At 40.7% G+C, this 17,037-nt stretch overlaps 1 protein-coding gene across 1 annotated transcript in view; it reads right to left on the bottom strand.

Moving 5' to 3' along the window:
• The window catches only part of LOC310925381 (calsyntenin-2-like), a gene marked incomplete at both ends in the record, with an annotated part of 357,564 nt that overhangs the window by 126,335 nt on the left and 214,192 nt on the right, over positions 1–17,037 (bottom strand). Inside the window, one exon of the mRNA XM_083887328.1 lies at positions 8–216. Coding sequence (XP_083743454.1) covers positions 8–216 — 209 coding nt within the window. The remainder of the gene's footprint in view (positions 1–7; positions 217–17,037) is intronic.

The raw sequence follows: 17,037 nt of genomic DNA, 5'->3' as shown, positions 1-17,037 counted from the left end.
TACTCACCATTGCGGTCTATAGCAAAGGGTGTCGCACTTGTAGTGATCTGGTAGTTACAGATCTGGCTGTACTGTGGGGAGCAGTCCTGGTCAGTGGCCTCCACCTGCAGGATGCTGTCATAAATTTTTCCCTCCGTCACCGCAGCATGGTACTGGGGCTCTCGAAACACAGGTGCAAACTCATTCACGTCGTTGACCTGGATATGCACCACCGCCCTGTAGAGTATAGGGGGAGACAAGAGGAGTAAAGTGGATATAAGTGTAGAAAAAATTATTATCCTAAAACATGCAGTTTAATTGGACACACACTAAATAGACTGTAGGTGTTATTATTGTTTGTCTCTTTGTGTTGACCCTGCGATGGACTGGTGACCTGTCCAGGGTGTACCCTATCTTTCTCTCTGTCAGCTCCGATTGGCTCCTGCTCCTTGTTACACTCTTGTGTATGATAAAGTGGTAGAAAATGAATTAATCAATACTAGACTAACAGCAGCATTGGAACAACAACTCTCTTAAGTGTTTGACAGGATGAAGATGATTATTTTTCACCACTATGTTGGTGCATTACTTTGGTTAAGACTGTAATATCTCAACAACTATTCTATATATTGGAGCAAAACAATTGACAGACATATATTGTAGAGTCAAAGTGAGATTGAAATTTGTGGATTACATTTTTATTGGACAAAGTCGATTTAAATTTGGTGCAAACTTTATGGGCCCCTTAAGATGAATAGTTACCTCCACCACAGATATTTATGATATGATATGATATTTATGATATGATATGATATTTATGATGATATGATAGTTATGTTTTCATCAGTATGGGTTTATCTGCAAGTTGGTCTTTCTGTCTATAACTTCCTGTTTAAAATCTTTGATGGATCAATCTGGAGTAGAATGTTCCCATTCAATTTTGGTAAGAATCTTCCCACTATTCAACTAAATTTGATGTGTATAGCGCCAAATCATAACATACATTATCTCAAGGCACTGTACATAGAAAACATCGTGCAGAGCAGAGAAACCCAACAATTGACACAATGAGCAAGCACTAGGCATCAGTGGAGAGAAACAACTCTGTTTTAACAGAAGAAGAAATCTCTGACAGAACCAGACTCAAAGATGTGCAGCCATCTGCCTCAACCATTTGGGGGGAAAGGAAAAATGGGGGACAGAGGAGAGGTGGGGGACAGAAAGGGGGGAGAGAAAGGACAAGAGGGAAATGAGGTAGAGACTGAAAAGGGAGACGAGGAGCAGACATACAACTGTATCAAGTTATACATTTATACAGGTGAGTTAGAGTCAGTGATTACATGTTTATAGATCTACAATGTCATTTATATAAGCAGACTAGGGAGAAAAAGAACACGGTTAATGACATATATAGGGATGCACCCATCCACTTTTTTTCACTTCAGCTCCGATACCTGAATTTAGATATCTGCCGATACCGATACTGTTCCGATACGGATGCTCTGTTTGCTTTAATATTATTATTATAATCATTATTGCTGAGTTTATATAAGGCTTTAATAGATTCCTTTATACAGGCAAGCATGATATGTACGACTTTACAGCGACTTTACAGAGCCCTGGCAATTTTTATTTGTATTTTTCAAAACGGTGACAAATCTAGCAACTTTATGTCATAAATCTATACTACGAGAACGCACAATTCTGCCGCGTGAGATCCATCTCACTTTATTTACTGCGGGCGGAGAGTCTCTCACACACACACACACACACACACACATATACACACACAAGAATAACGCTGTGAGCGCAGAGCAGCACACACACAAAGTCACACACACACACACACATAAGCAGTCCTAGACGAGCTGTGGATGCTCAATCTCCAAACACAACACCAGTGACGCATTTTGAGAATGTCTAACTGACTGAGCTTCTATGCGCGAAGCCTAGTTTCTACCTTCCTAAGCCCCGCCTCTATCCTGCCCAACAAGCTACACTTATTACAAGTATCTATATCGCTAAAGGAGGCAGAGGACTAAACATGTGGCACATAACACGAGAGAGAACAGGAGAAGGAGAGGGAGGGAGGGAAGCCATCGCTGCTAAGCTAACTTACAGCTAACACAGTAAGTGAATCTGCAAATCTACATGAAAGATAGACTAAAAGATAGACTTTAAAGCGGACCTAGACCGGAAGTTCCAATTTTTTTTTCTGCATCACTACCTTGTTTAAGAAGCCCTCAAGGTTCAAAACAAACAGTTCAGCCATTGCTGAGAACGCTGTGTTTTATTGTAATCTCGGGCTCAGCGAGATCTCTGAAAAAACTCGGTCCGGTTACGTAAACATCGGTTCTCCAGAACAGCAGATCCTCCTGTTCCGGGCAGTAGTCCGGGCACATCCGGTTGCGTACATTGAACCGCAGAAGAAGAATAACGTCCGTTGTGGAGGTGTTTCACGAACGACAGTGTCTTCTGACTCTGGGTCTGACTCCGGGTCAAAGTCATATAAGGGACTGCGGTGGGGAGTCGTGAAGAAGCTATTTTTAAACACTGTTAAAACAATGTTTTGATAATGAGTAGCAGTGCATCCACCGTTCCAGAGGGGGGAGCTGCGCTTCTGAGAGCGGGTGTTCTGAATATGTCGCTTCCGTGTATTGGCCAATCACAAGACAGTTGGGAAGGCTCTACGTTGGATGGCCAATCGCAACACAGTCTGTCGTCTGGGTGTGAGAGTTGAGTCTGAAATATCGTGGCTGACGAACAGCGTCAGAAAAGAGGATTTCTATCGGCTCGTTTACAGCAACTAGGAAGTTTTGGACCATAAAAACAAGTAAATGTATGTAAGTAGACCTCCATAACTATATGTGAAACAGGACCACTCTATGTGAGCTTGAAGCAAAAGTAGCGGGTGAATGTATTAACCAATTTTACAAAACGAGTGCTTGTTGAGTTAATCGATCGTAAGAGTAGATAGATAATTGAAGAGAGAGCAGAAGACACACACAGCGTACCAACAGTGGAAGAACAGGAAGTGGCACGTTACCGCCTATGTTACACTTGTTACAAATAACATAGCCATTCCCTTTTAACAAGTTCAGATATGTATATCATAACGAATCAGGATGAACATTGTCATGCTTATTAAAGATGGTAATTGCTATGAGCAGGCAACGTTCAATACAGATTAAGAAAGAACTTTCAGGTGCTGTTATAATCTGGTATGTGAAAAACCCAGGTGACAATTGTTTAAGCTTTGGCGGTCCTCTGCGCTCTCAGAGTGTTATAATTATGATTATCCTCATCATCGAGCATTCTTGTTTGCATCCATTTAATCAGCAACATTTCTGTTTGATTCTTTTTTTGCACTTTTAAAGGAAAAATCAAAGAACTATCAAAATGAAATGTACTTCTACTAAACCTTAGAAACAATTGTTTGATACATTCTGCAACTCTGGAGGCGCACTCTTGGTAAAGTGTTGCAGGGATGTTTAGAGGTCATATCTTCAGGCTTTACAAAATGCATTTTTTCGTCTTCTAATGTGTTGTTGACATACAACCAGAACTCTGCCTTGTCACCCACACCCGGTACACTCAACCCCTGTCTTGCAAAACCTACACTGGCTCCCTGTCCCACACAGAATAAACTTCAAGATCCTCCTCCTCACCCACAAATTAGTTAGTTGTTCTCGGTTTCTCATCTGCCTCTACCTCAGCTCCCTCATGTACTTTCTCTCCCACTATCTGTCCCCCACCTCTCCTTTGTCTCCCTTTTTTTCTTTTCACCCCAACCAGTCAGGATATCTTTAAAGCAATCTTTAAGACTTTAATGCAGTCTAATGTTTTTGAGTCCCCCAACTTCATGCAAATATACTCACTGAAGGTATTTTAAAATATCTATGACGATGCTCACCACCTGCACATTAATTGAATTATCAAGGTGTTAAGCCCACATTACTAATCACACTGCCCCCTAGCTTTATTAGCGGCTGCCGGGCAGAAAAAGGAAATGCAATTATGGTTCTTTGCTTTTGTTTTCCAATATACCATTTTGCTATACCTTGGCAAAACAAAATAAGAGATTAAAAAAAAGAACAAGGTTTTAGCAATGGAAGGAGGTTACATATGCATTAACAGTTTTGTGTTATCATTGCAAAGCTCTGCCTGAAATGGTTCACATAATACACTATTATGTCATTAACAGTCTTTGTCCCAGAATCTAGTCAGGGTACATTACATGAAATGTGTCTAATAACTCAAATAAAAAGTGTGTCATCAAGAGGTTGCTACCAGTGATGAATTGGCTTGGTAACTAATGGTCACATTGTGCTTTATGTTATACACTGTCTGACCTGACCCCATGGATTTCTTTGATTGTGTCGCTGCGGGCAAACAAAAAAAAAAAATCCCTTTTGCCTCCTCTTCTTCTACAACTAAACTTCACTTAACTGCACTAATCAATCATACTCTTAGCAACCTATGAGCTGCAATTCATGTTCAGTCACACACACACACACACACAAACACCACTATGCATCAATTCAAAAATGTCCTCAGGCATGATCAATCCTTTGATTCACTGACTGACAGCTGGTAATGGATGACGACGGGTCGGAATAATACAGTTTTAAGCTTTAAACCACAGTGACGCTTTCCCTTGAGAGATAAAGAGGCAGAGATGAGTGTGTGGCTTGTGGGATGAGCTGCTGGGAACAGTAATGACCAAATTGAATTATGGCTTCAAAATGTACCTTTATATATTTATTTTTTGCAGCTTTTTTACTTGTACGCAATCAATGTCATAAGATTAACTATGTTTATCCAACATTTATATTGACTAGTGCTTTTGTATTTCATGATACAAATGTGTCACTTGGGTTGGATGATTAAAAGTGATGAATGATTTCCACTCACTCTTCCCTGATACATCAGTGATATGGAAACTATACGAGTGTCTTTCAACATTTGTTTTGGTTTCACAGAACAAGGGCATATTCCCTCAACAAGTGTGAAAATGTACTAGGGATATGAGTTGATATATTCCGTATCTGTATCATTACGACACTGGACAAAAATCATTAGATCGGATATGAGTAAAAAAAAAAACAGGAAATCCAATATGTATAAAAATATATAAATACATAAACAAAAAAAAAATTATTGCAAAGTATCAAAAAAACGAAAATTATAATTAACCTTAATAATATGATGTTCAAATAAAATGAAAATTAAAACAAAATATATGACATCCAGTATTTACAGAAACGTGTTCTTGTCATGAAGGAACTCATTAATTCATTGCAGTTTCTATACATAAATTAGATTCCTCCACCAAATGGACACAGAATACACAAACAAACACGTACCACAGTGATTAATCAGTTGCGATTTGTGGGAATGCTAATGGGAATGCTAACAGCAGAAGAAAGCAGTGATAGGCAAATCTGACAGATGATGGCAGCACCAGTGTGTGCATAAATCCTTAAGTCAGCCTTGTTTTGTCATATTAATGATGCTCTTGCATAAACATTACCCCCTTGGTTTGCTGCAGCCCCCCCAGTGGCGAGGAAGCAAACATATGCTCAGTTCCGCTGAGACATGTTCAGAGGGACACCAGTGTGTGAGTGTCATTATATATTCATGTACACCAATACATGATATATATCTGAATAATTGTGAATATGTTTCTCTGCATGCAAGAGTGTGCGTGTGTGTGTGACTCTGCTGATGGCTCACATCTGGATGAAACGGATGCATCGCTCTTTACGGCAAGTGTGTGTGTGTTTGTGTGTGTGTGTGTGTGTGTGTGTGTGTGTTGCTGCTGGAAAATGGCCAAGTTGAGCCCATGGCTGTCGTTTCTTTTGACAGGCCACAGCTCATAAGCGGAGGGTCCACGGTGAGTCAGAGTGACACCGAATCACAGCAGGGTTAAGTGACCCCCGACAGGCACAAGAATGATCACACACCACTGAACTATAAGAGGAGAGCAACTGGAGCCATGGGGGTAAGTATATGAAAAATATGTCAAAAGGTTAAAAAGACAAGATAATTAAATATAGAATATATTTAATATAGTATTAAATCTGGTCTATGTGGACGTTGAAATTCATTCTAGCACAGAGAGCTTTTGTTGTTTTGATGACCGCACCAGTGCTTCAAAGAACACTTTCTCCATTCACCCAGTCACATCCATTCACTCAGTAATTGCAATCACTGCATTAATTGTTCGTTTGTATGTACATGTATAAAAAAATATCAGATACTAATACATTAAAATCAAACACGTGACAATGAGGTAGAAACCCAGTATGGGGTTATTTTGAGACCTCCTAGTCTGCACTGACTGTGTCACTACTTCATACAACTACACATAAAAAAGCTTGCAATAATTATTTCAGGATCACATGTTCACTGACACATGTTGGCTCAACACCTGTGCTGACTTGAAAGTGTCCACTTTAATTTGAAATAAATACAAACGTGATAATCACATTCAACTCTTTGCTGCACCAAACAGCTTTATTTGATTCTGAAGTGCCTCTAACAATGATGTCAATAGACTTCTGTGCTTCATTTACGATGACTGATTGTGGTATTCTAAATTAGCATATTTGATAAATGAGTGGCTCTCTCTGTTTGCTGCCTGACTTTTCTGAAACAATTATCTCTCTGGGAAACCATTTTAAACATTTAGTAATTAATAGCAATTATTGTCTTACTTATAGAGATAATGATTCACACTTTAAAGATCTGAGATGATTGGTGATTTACTCAAAAGAACACCATATCTTTTTCTAATAAAGATCATTAAAATGAGACCAATATTTCATTAGGAATCGTCGACTTTGTATTGCTTTTTGTCTGTTTAAATAAAAAAAAAGTAGGGAGATATTTGTGATCATTTTCCAAGAATGTAAACATCTCATGGAACCATGAAGTGCTATGGAGACACATTTAAGTGCCAGGTGTAATTTCACTCACTATGCAAAAATCAGATACATGCTGCATGATAATGGCAGTTAAGCATTGTTCCCCCGCTTATAACATATTCATCCACACTCATTATCAAGTACCACAACCACTCAGAGTCATTATTGAATGTCTCTCGCTCTCTCTCTCTCTCTCTCTCTCTCTCTCTCTCTCTCGCTCACACCCACCCACACACACACACACCTAGCATTGAGGCAAATACTCAATTAATCTTTGTCAAGAATTAGCTACACCGGATGGTATAATCATCCATACAGTATGCAAGAGAATTCCACTTGCCCATAAGTTGGCACCCTGAGGCTCTAGTTTAGAACTCCATAGGAGCCAGCGTAATCTCAATACAAGGTGACTATCGTGCATGATAATCCAGTTTAATTTTTAGTTCCATGTCCAGATCTAGCTTCTTCCTCAGCAGACAGCATGGATCAAATCAATGAGAACAGATGATAATATCTACGAAGCAACACCATGGACATAGGCGACAGTGACTAAAAAAAAACGTAACCCCACATTGCTCCTGACCACCGTGCCGGCAGCATGTGAAAGTGTATGAAAGATATGAGATAGATGCACTGTATGGATGTGCCAGTGAATGGGTGAATGGTAAAGCTGTAGTGTAAAGCAGCTTTAAAGGTCACATAGAGTGGTCCTGTTGCACATATATGTTAGTTATGGAGGTCTACTTACATATATTAACTTGTTTTTATGGTCAAAAACCTCCTAGTTACTGTGAACTAGCCGATAGAAATCCTCTTTTCTGACAGTATTTTTCTCCTGCGAGATTTCAGAGTGAACTTTCACCCCCAGAAGACAGAGTCTTGTGATTGGCCAGTACTATCCAGCACATCCGTTTTCAGAAGCGCAGCGCCCCCCTCTGGAACGGCGGATGCACTGCTCCTCATTATCAAAACATTGCTTTAACAGTGTTTAAAAATAGCTTCATCACGACTCCCTGCCGCAGTCCCTTTTATGACTTTAAACCGGAGTCAGACCCAGAGTCAGAAGACACTGTTTCTTGTGAAACACCTCCACAACGGACGTTATTCTTCTTCTGCGGTTCAATGTATGTAACCGGATGTGCCCGGACTAGTGCCCGGAGCAGGACGATCGGTTGTTCAGGAGAACCGCTGCTTACGTAACTATTACGGGATTTTCAGTGATCTCGTTGAGCCCCGAGATTACAATAAAACACAGCGTTCTCAGCAATGGCTGAACTGTTTGTTTCGAACCGTCAGGGCTTCATAAACAAGGTAATGACGCAGATACACACCAAAAAACAGCGATAATAGGAACTTCCGGTCTAGTTCCGCTTTAACAGTCATCAAAGACTAGAAAAACACAATGTACAGGCCATTTACATAAAGATACAATTTCTGATACACATGGCAGAAAAGATGTAGGTCCTGTTCACATGGAAACAGAATGCTAAGAATGAAATTCTTAGCTTGTCGTTTTTAAAAAATATTTTTTGTAAACGCAGCATAATTTCGGTTAGCATTCTAGTCAAGGGGTTGCTTGTCGGAACAAGGGCCTTTCTGCATGGAGTTTGCATTGTTCTCCCCGTGTGTGTCTGGGTTTTCTCCAAGTTCTCTGGTTTCTTCCCATGCATAGTACAAAAAACCTGCAGATTTGGAGATTGGTCACTCTAAATTGACCGTAGGTGTGAATGTTAGAATGAATGGTTATTTGTCTCTATCTGTGGCCCTGTGATGGACTGGCGAACTGTCCGTGGTGTACCCCGCCTATCGCCCTATGTCAGCTGAGCACTGTAGCACTGCGATAGGAATACACCAAGACTTTTGTTATCATGAAGTGACTTACCAAACAATCTCCGAACACAAGAAGAGGACGACGACAAAGATATACGAGCAAGGCAGAGGCAGGACTACTTTCCGATCATTGTTTTCCCATATTGATTGTCTACATGAAAACACAAGTATGGGATTTTGTAAATTTTCCTACACTGGGACCCATTTTCAAAAATGCCATTTCCGTGTGGATAATTTTTTTTTAATGTATTCACGTAGTCTCATTTTCATGTGGACAGCCCCTAAATTCACTTTTCAGTAGAACTTAATGGGTGAGACAAAATAAGTGTCTGCCACAGTGCGGATGTCACTTTTGTCTGGTAACTGAAGCAGACAAGCACAAATGGCACATTTCCTGGTGGTGGAAATTCATAATTGAAACACAGACAGTGTACTATCCCATTACATTATGTTAGCTGAGGATGAAGAACGTATTCCTAAAATTAATGTTTTTTTCTCTTGCCAGGATTGATAATCACGTGAAGAATTAAGGATTTGACAGAATGAGGTTTCACTCATATTAACATATTAAGTTGATACACCAATACATCAATACTGCACTACCTCCAGGTCTGAATGCCACCAATCCATAGCGAATGCATACTATGTTGCTGCTTGTATAATTGACAATATAGTTCTACAAACTTAACTAACGTATGTTAAATGTAACTGTTCTATACATATATATCTGCTCCTGGTCTCTCTCTACTATCTCTACCTTATTCCTTATACCTTTCCTTTTTTCCCTTCCTACGTCTCCTTTAACCCGAACTCTTCGAGACACATCTTTGAATCTGATTCTGTCAGAGATTTATTTGTGTTAAAAGGGAGTTTGTTCTCTCTGATGACTTGTGCTTGCTCATTGTGTGAAATTTAAGCAACTGCATGTTTTTGCGCACATAGATATGAGATGCAAAATCAGCAGCGCCATATCAGCTATGGCATTTGTCTTATTTATATGTATGTGAATTTGACTCAGCAATTTAGCATTTATGGGTTTGTGTTTTGCCTCTGTGTGTGTATGTGAAAGAGCGTGGCTGTCCTTCAGCATGGTGTTTCACTGGAATAATTAGTCTCTCCGGGTCAGACACACAGGCCTCTAAGATTTGCTAATGATGATTTTAATAAATACCGTGCACCTCAGCACTGTGAATGTGTGGCTACACAGACATGAGAACAAGCATCTGTGTGTCTACAATATTATATTTTCCACACAGTTTGCACACAGATAACCCTGGGAGGAAACCTGACTCTGTTTATGTACAGAGCAACAGTCACCATGCTTGAAACCACTGGGCTGGTCGTGTCACAGTGAAAAGGGAAAAGTACTGGGAAGTATCACGGCGTGGGTGTCCCTCATGTCTAATTACCCCAGAGCAACTTGTAGAAACTCGGGAAGAGAAAGGTGTGAGTGGGGAGAAGTGAGGAAAGTGTGGAAAGTGTACAGAGAAACTTCTTCTTCAGCTGATAATTACTGCACTCAAAAAAAGGAAATTAGCTTACTGTTATATTTACTTAAATATAACAGGTATTTCCTACTAAATAATTTCGTGTTTACAACATTTACTTAAATAAATCATGTCATATTTGCTTGTAGTTCAACTGTATAGATTTTAATAGATTCAATTAAGTTAAAATAACCTGATACAATCGATTTGATTTTTAAAAATGTAGTCTAGCCTGCTCCAGACCATTAGATGGCGTCAGTGTGCTATCAGGCAGGATGGCAAAACTTGGAAATACACTAGCCTTTTCTCTTTTGGACATCCTGCCATGCTGCTGTTAACTACGAAGAGACTGCTGTGCTGACTGTGCTGGTGAGTGACGACTAAAAGAATCTTGGAGTCTGCCTTCTACGTCCTAAAAAAACGTAAGTTTATCAACTGTAACTATATCGTGTGTTTACGACGGAGTATTAGGGCCACATTTAAGAAAAAAAAAATCACAAACTTCGAGAATAAAGTCGTAATTAATGAGAATAAAGTCGTAATTAATGAGAATAAAGTCGTAATTAATGAGAATAAAGTCGTAATTTACGAGAATAAACCCCGGAGCTCCGGTACGATGTGGTGAATCCACGTTACGCACGCTCCATAGCTCCAATAATGTCATTTAATCAGCTTTCCACACTTGTAAACACTATGTATGCCCCTCACGGATGTCTGGGCATCCACCCATGGCTCTTCCCCCGAGCCCCGTGGACCCCGGAGCTCCCGGAGCCCGGCTCCGGGTCCCGGAGCTTCGGAGCTCTGGCGCCCCGAAGCTCCGGAGCTAAGCTCCGGGACCAGCGCCGAATTGTACCCGGGGAAGGTGTCACCCCGGCCAGGGCACCACTTTACCCTTACCCTTACGACTTTATTCTCGTAAATTACGACTTTATTCTCATTAATTACGACTTTATTCTCGTAAATTACGACTTTATTCTCATTAATTACGACTTTATTCTCGAAGTTTGTGATTTTTTTTTTTTCTTAAATGTGGCCCTAATACTCCGTCGTATGTGTTAGTGTTAAAATAAGACGAAAATGCCACGCTTAGTTTTAATACAGCGTGTAAACGTTACAATTAGGTGTTGATAGATCTTTTACCATCCAAAAGCTAAACCAAGCGGATTAGCAATCGAAAACTTTTGCTCTATCTATGCTAGTGTGTTTTTTAGACATTTTCGGAAGCCTAGTTTTCCGGTTGTGTTTGAGAAAATTCATGAGCGAGATTAGCATGATTTATTTTTCACAAGTTAGTGGAACGTGATTAGAGTCATAAAGTCTGCAAGGTTTATAGAAAGTTGGTTTGGTTGTGTGGGTGTGAGTGGATGTGTGCCATGCGTGCATGCCATGGGTGTGCCTCACCCCGGGAGACCCCGTAGGTTGATCTTTCGATTGAATGCACGTGAATGTAGATGTAGCGTCGGAAAGTTCAATGTAGTGACTATCAGGAGGGCTGAATTGGAGAAATGTGAGTGTGTGCTTGTTGATCATATCAAACAATATAGTGCATTGTTGCGTATAGGATGCTAACAACTTGAGGAAATTAAAGCAAGTGTTCTGATTGCAAAAATTAATCTGTAGCAGTAATTTATCAAGAAATCACCTCATTAAATATTTGTGATCATGTTTGCTGACCCTATCCACTACTCTTCATGTTGAGTCTAACTGTGATATAAGATAATTCAAGATATTAGTTTTGAAGATATTAATTAATCTTTCTCCATCACTGCAAGGTTACGGCCAAGGCTGATCTGCTGTTCAACTGTTCCTCCGACTGCACATCTGAAGTAGAGTGACCATCAGTTAAAGGTGCACTCTTGTCTTCTTTCAACCTTTTCACCTTCTTTTCACAATGATGTTTTCCTGGAGGATTCCAGTATTGCAAATGCGCAAGATCCCAGAAAGACCTGACTGTCCTTGTTCCTTTTTTGTTTTTGGCGACTTGCAGCAAGTGTAGTTTATCCAGGATGTGGAGGTGTAAGGAATGTAGTGTTTCTCTAGCTACAAGATACAGCTACTAAAACATTTTAGACTACAACACCGACATAGGCAACGCAACCCTTGCCCACACTCAAACTGTCCATGTTCTTTTAAGACGTGGAATGCTTTGCACATTCATTTGAGTAGATCCCATCCTAAAGTAAAATCTCAGGAGTTACTCGAACTATCAACGTTCAATTGTCATTTGTGTGCTTGTTGCGATCTTCATACAGAGAGGGATTATTTTATACATATTGGCACTCATCTGAGGAGTAATGAAACTGTAACTTGTATGTTTGGGAGTTGCTGCTTTCAAACCAACGTATATGGGACATTTCACTCTCACAAGAATCGAAAACACAACCCACATACATTGAAAGATTACAAGGCAGGAATAGTTACAGCCACTCAAGTTTCACAAGACTCATCTGAGGATCATGGGGAAGGTGTACTTAATGAAGATGATGGTGTTGTTGAAGCAGATAACGAATGTTCAAGTAGTGATATCAGTGGACCTAACAACTTGCCTGAGGTAATTACGCATAAATTTGCAGCAGCATTGCTCAAGTTGGAGCATTTTGCACATGTGCCAGGCACAAAAATTGATGATTTCTTAGAGGAGCTTAACTACTTATGTTCTGCTACAGTGCCCCTCTCAATCACCGTTCTTGAAGGTCTATGTCAGAAGCATGGCACCACACCAGATAAGTCTGTTTTAACAGAGGTGGCCCATGATCTCAATGCATCAAACCCCTTGTTCAAAGCCATAGGGAAGGGGGGTCCCCTTAGCACACATCATCTTCGCCACCAGTTTTATAAAGAAAGCTTTAAAGTGGTAGAGCCCATTGAGTACATTCTCGATTCCAAGGAGAGACAAAGTTTTCAGTATGTGCCTTTATTGAAGTCCCTTCGGCAGCTCTTTGATAGGAGAGATGTTGTAGATAAAGTGGTTGAAAACTATGAAATGCAGCAGAATAATAGGGCAATGGGTGGACTAAATGCCTACAAATCTTCTCAGGATGGTTCATACTTCCAGGAAAACAGTTTTCTGTCAGAGAATGAGTTAAGGATTTTGGTCAATTTATATGCAGATGATTTTGAGGTTTGCAATCCTCTAGGTACTTCGCGCAGGAAACATAAGCTTTGTGGAATCTATTGGACTTTGGGTAATTTGCCCCCAGGGTCACATTCTTCACTGTCATCAATTTACTTGGCAATATTGTGCAAAACTGATGATGTGCGCAAGTATGGCTATGAGAGGATCTTGCGTCCTCTTCTCCAAGATGTGAGAACTTTGGAGCAAGATGGAGTTTTTATTCCACTGCTTGGCAGATGCCTTAAAGGGACGATTCAGGTAGTTGTGGCAGATAACTTGGGTGCTCACGGCATGGCTGGTTTTAATGAGAGTTTCTCTGGTGGGCATATCTGCAGATTTTGCACAGGAACAAAAACAGACATCCAAACCAAGGAGGTGAAGTCAGGCTTCTTTACTCTTAGGACCGAAGAACTCCATAAATCACATGTGCAGTCAGCTCAGGCAAATGGTACAAGCTGTTTTGGTGTGAAAGGTCATTGTGCTATCAGTAAAACACTTGCCCACTTCAGTGTCCACACAGGATATCCGCCGGATGTAATGCACGATGTATTTGAAGGCATAGTGCCAGTGGAACTTGCTCGTTGTTTGGCATTGCTGATTTCAAAGAATTACTTTGATCTTGACACTTTGAACAAGTCTATCTTGCAATTCCCTTACAAGTGGACTGACAAGACCAATAAGCCTCATGCAATCCCACAAACATTTTCAAAAAGAAAATCAATAGGTGGGAATTGCCATGAAAATTGGGCCATGCTAAGACTGCTCCCATTCATTATTGGGCCTTTGGTGCCTGATGGGGAAATGGCATGGGAAATTTTGTTGGACTTGAGAGAGATTGTGGAGCTTGTGGTTGCTCCAACACACACAGAAGAATCAATCACCTGTCTTGAAGACAAGATTGTTGAGCACAGGCACAAGTATCAAGAACTCTTTCCTGATGTTAAACTGCTACCAAAACATCATTATTTGGAGCATTATCCGCAACTGATCAGGGCTTTTGGCCCTCTTGTGGGACATTGGACCCTACGATTTGAGGCAAAGCATAGTTTTTTTAAGCAGGTAATTCGACACACTAACTGCTTCAAAAACGTACCCCTCTCTCTAGCCTCTAAGCATCAGCTGATGATCTCCTACCACTTGAGTGCCTCAAGTTTTGTAAAAACTGGTCTTGATATGACACAGGTCTCAACAGTTCCTGTGGCTGTTTTGAAAGAGGAGATAGGACAGGCTATTGAGGAGAAATTCCCCAGGACAATAACAGTTAACCTTACCAATTGTGTATCGACAAAAGGTGTAACCTTCAAAAACGGCATGATTGTGGTTTGTGGATCTACGAGTGGACAGCCAGATTTTGGGGAGATTCTTCAAATTTGTGTTGTACAAGAGCGACTTTGTTTCATGGTCAGAAGGCTTTCTAGATCGTACAGGGAACATTTCAGGGCGTTTGAACTGACTCCATCACAAGAAACACATTTGATTGCGCTTGAGGAGCTGGGAGATGTCTACCCTTTGGCAGACTATTTTATTGGAACTCTCAGAATGGTGACATTAAAAAGACGGTTTATCATATAAGTTGTGGTGATGTTAAGATTCAATGTACTAAACATTTTCCATTTACTCGTTCACAGTTGTGAAATGGCTGCCACGGTGAAGCTTAGAATCATTCTAGGCGAAGAAAATTCACAGAGATTGATTCTTCAAGACTTACCACAGTCTCTCAGTGAACTCGCACAACATATTAAGACTCAGTGTGGAATAGAGGGGGACTTCAGATTACAATTCTTGGATCCTGATTTTAACGAATTTAACAATTTGACCTCCATCTTTGATGTCCTGGACAAAACCACCATCAAAGTGGTCTTTAATTCCTTGCCCTGCTCTGCCTTAGCTGAGAGCCCACCACTTCCCTTTTCATCTGCCCCCCCACCAAACTCTCCACAGGACACCTCGTCCATTTCCTCTGCCATTTCCTCTGCCTCCTATGACACAGACATATTGTCTTCTCCTGAGTCCACCCCAAGAGTGTCTTCATGGCCGCTGGTTTTCACAGTGCCCCGTTTTTCATTTGATGCAGAGTTACAGTTGGGGCGGGCCAATGCTGCTTTCAAAGACACAGGTGCGTTGCTGGAGCCCGAAACAAAACTCAAGTCTTCCATTCTTGATGGCTTGATTGAAACGATTCTGCAGTTCAAGATTTACCTTACTGATGCTGAGTGTGCAGATGTAGCCGAAGCTCTTGTGTCTGCGCACCCTTGTCTGAGAGAGCCAGGCTCAGTCAATGGATATGATGGCTGGAAGAAAAGCTTGAAGGATAAATTGGGAAATTACAGAAACAAGCTGAGACGCCTTGGATGCCCCGAAGTTTCAGTGAATGCCTTGACAAATAAACCTGGTGACCGATGCAGCCCTGCCTACGCTGTGAAAAAGCCAAAAAAAGCGGAAGTTAACTACTGCCCAGCTTATCCAGGAGGTGAATCAAAGGAGACCCAGGAATTGAAACGCGTAATGCTCCTAACAGAAATTGAGAAAAGAAATAATGAGGATCAGGTGTCATTGCTGATGGATCAGACTTTTGCCCACCGACGTCAAGAGGTTGTCAGAGATGCACCCATGGTAGCTGAATTCAAGGCGAGGTGGCCAGCACTCTTCAATGTGCGTGAGGTAAGTAAATCAAAATCCTTTTTTTTACATAGTCTACAATGAAAGCTTGAAGAAATAACTAATGAACTAATGATTTACAGAAGGTCAATAATGGTGATAGTTGTGGCCAGAAAACAGTATTATGATTATGATTATGTGTTTGTCTTTGTGTTTTTCCATAGCTGTGTGTGGAATTCAAAAGGATCACCATAGTCAACTTGCAATCAAAGTTTTTCGCCCAGCTGGATGCTCAATCTGCAAATCTGATGAAGGCATTTAGCAGGAAAGGAGGTACCCTGGGAAGACGGCTGAAGCACATCGTAGTACCTATGACTGAGGTATGATAACCTTGTAAATGAGCGTGTTCAACCAGGCAATAGAGATTTGGAACATGGTCAGATAAATTCTTAGTAAGAATGATCAAAACATCTCCCCATTGAAAGTACGGAGATTTCTCTCTTGAAAATTAAAAGTGCTATCAATGATTGTCAAAGCCAGCATGAGGTAGCAAGGTATGGTTGTTGCAAGGTGTGTTTGTTTTATTCTTTGATGTACAGGATTCTGGGATTGATGTCCGTCGCGAATGTGTTCTCAAGGGACTTTGTGTCTACATGAATGAAGACCCCGAGAGCTTTGTGAAGGAATACATGGTATATATTTCACAAATTCATTTGAGTTATTTTACAGTAGTACAGAATGTTTTTTATTATATATAACATGTAATGAACACTTGAAAAAAATCTTGTGTTACAGTCAGATGATGCCAGTAGTCACACGGCCATGGCAGAGACCATCTACGGCATCTACGTCATTCGACACGAGGGTGCAGAGCCTGGCGATGCCCCAGAGGACGTTGGCATCATTCTTGAGGGTGTCACTGTGCTACGGGAGCTGCGTAACGTACCATTTGCTTTTGCCATCTTCATTGCTCTTGTCTATGCTCTTAACTTGTGTTACCCATCAGAGCATAAGTACACCTTTGAAGCCCTCCAGAAGTTAGTTCTGGAGCTTGATGGGAACAAGCTCTCCAAGAAAGTTCAAGCTCTGAAAACAATTC

This window comes from Microchirus variegatus (assembly GCF_963457635.1).
Source record: "Microchirus variegatus genome assembly, chromosome: 3".
Taxonomy (NCBI): Eukaryota; Metazoa; Chordata; class Actinopteri; order Pleuronectiformes; family Soleidae; genus Microchirus; species Microchirus variegatus.
Note: the sequence above shows the minus strand (reverse complement) of the source record. Positions and strands in the feature narration are given on the sequence as shown.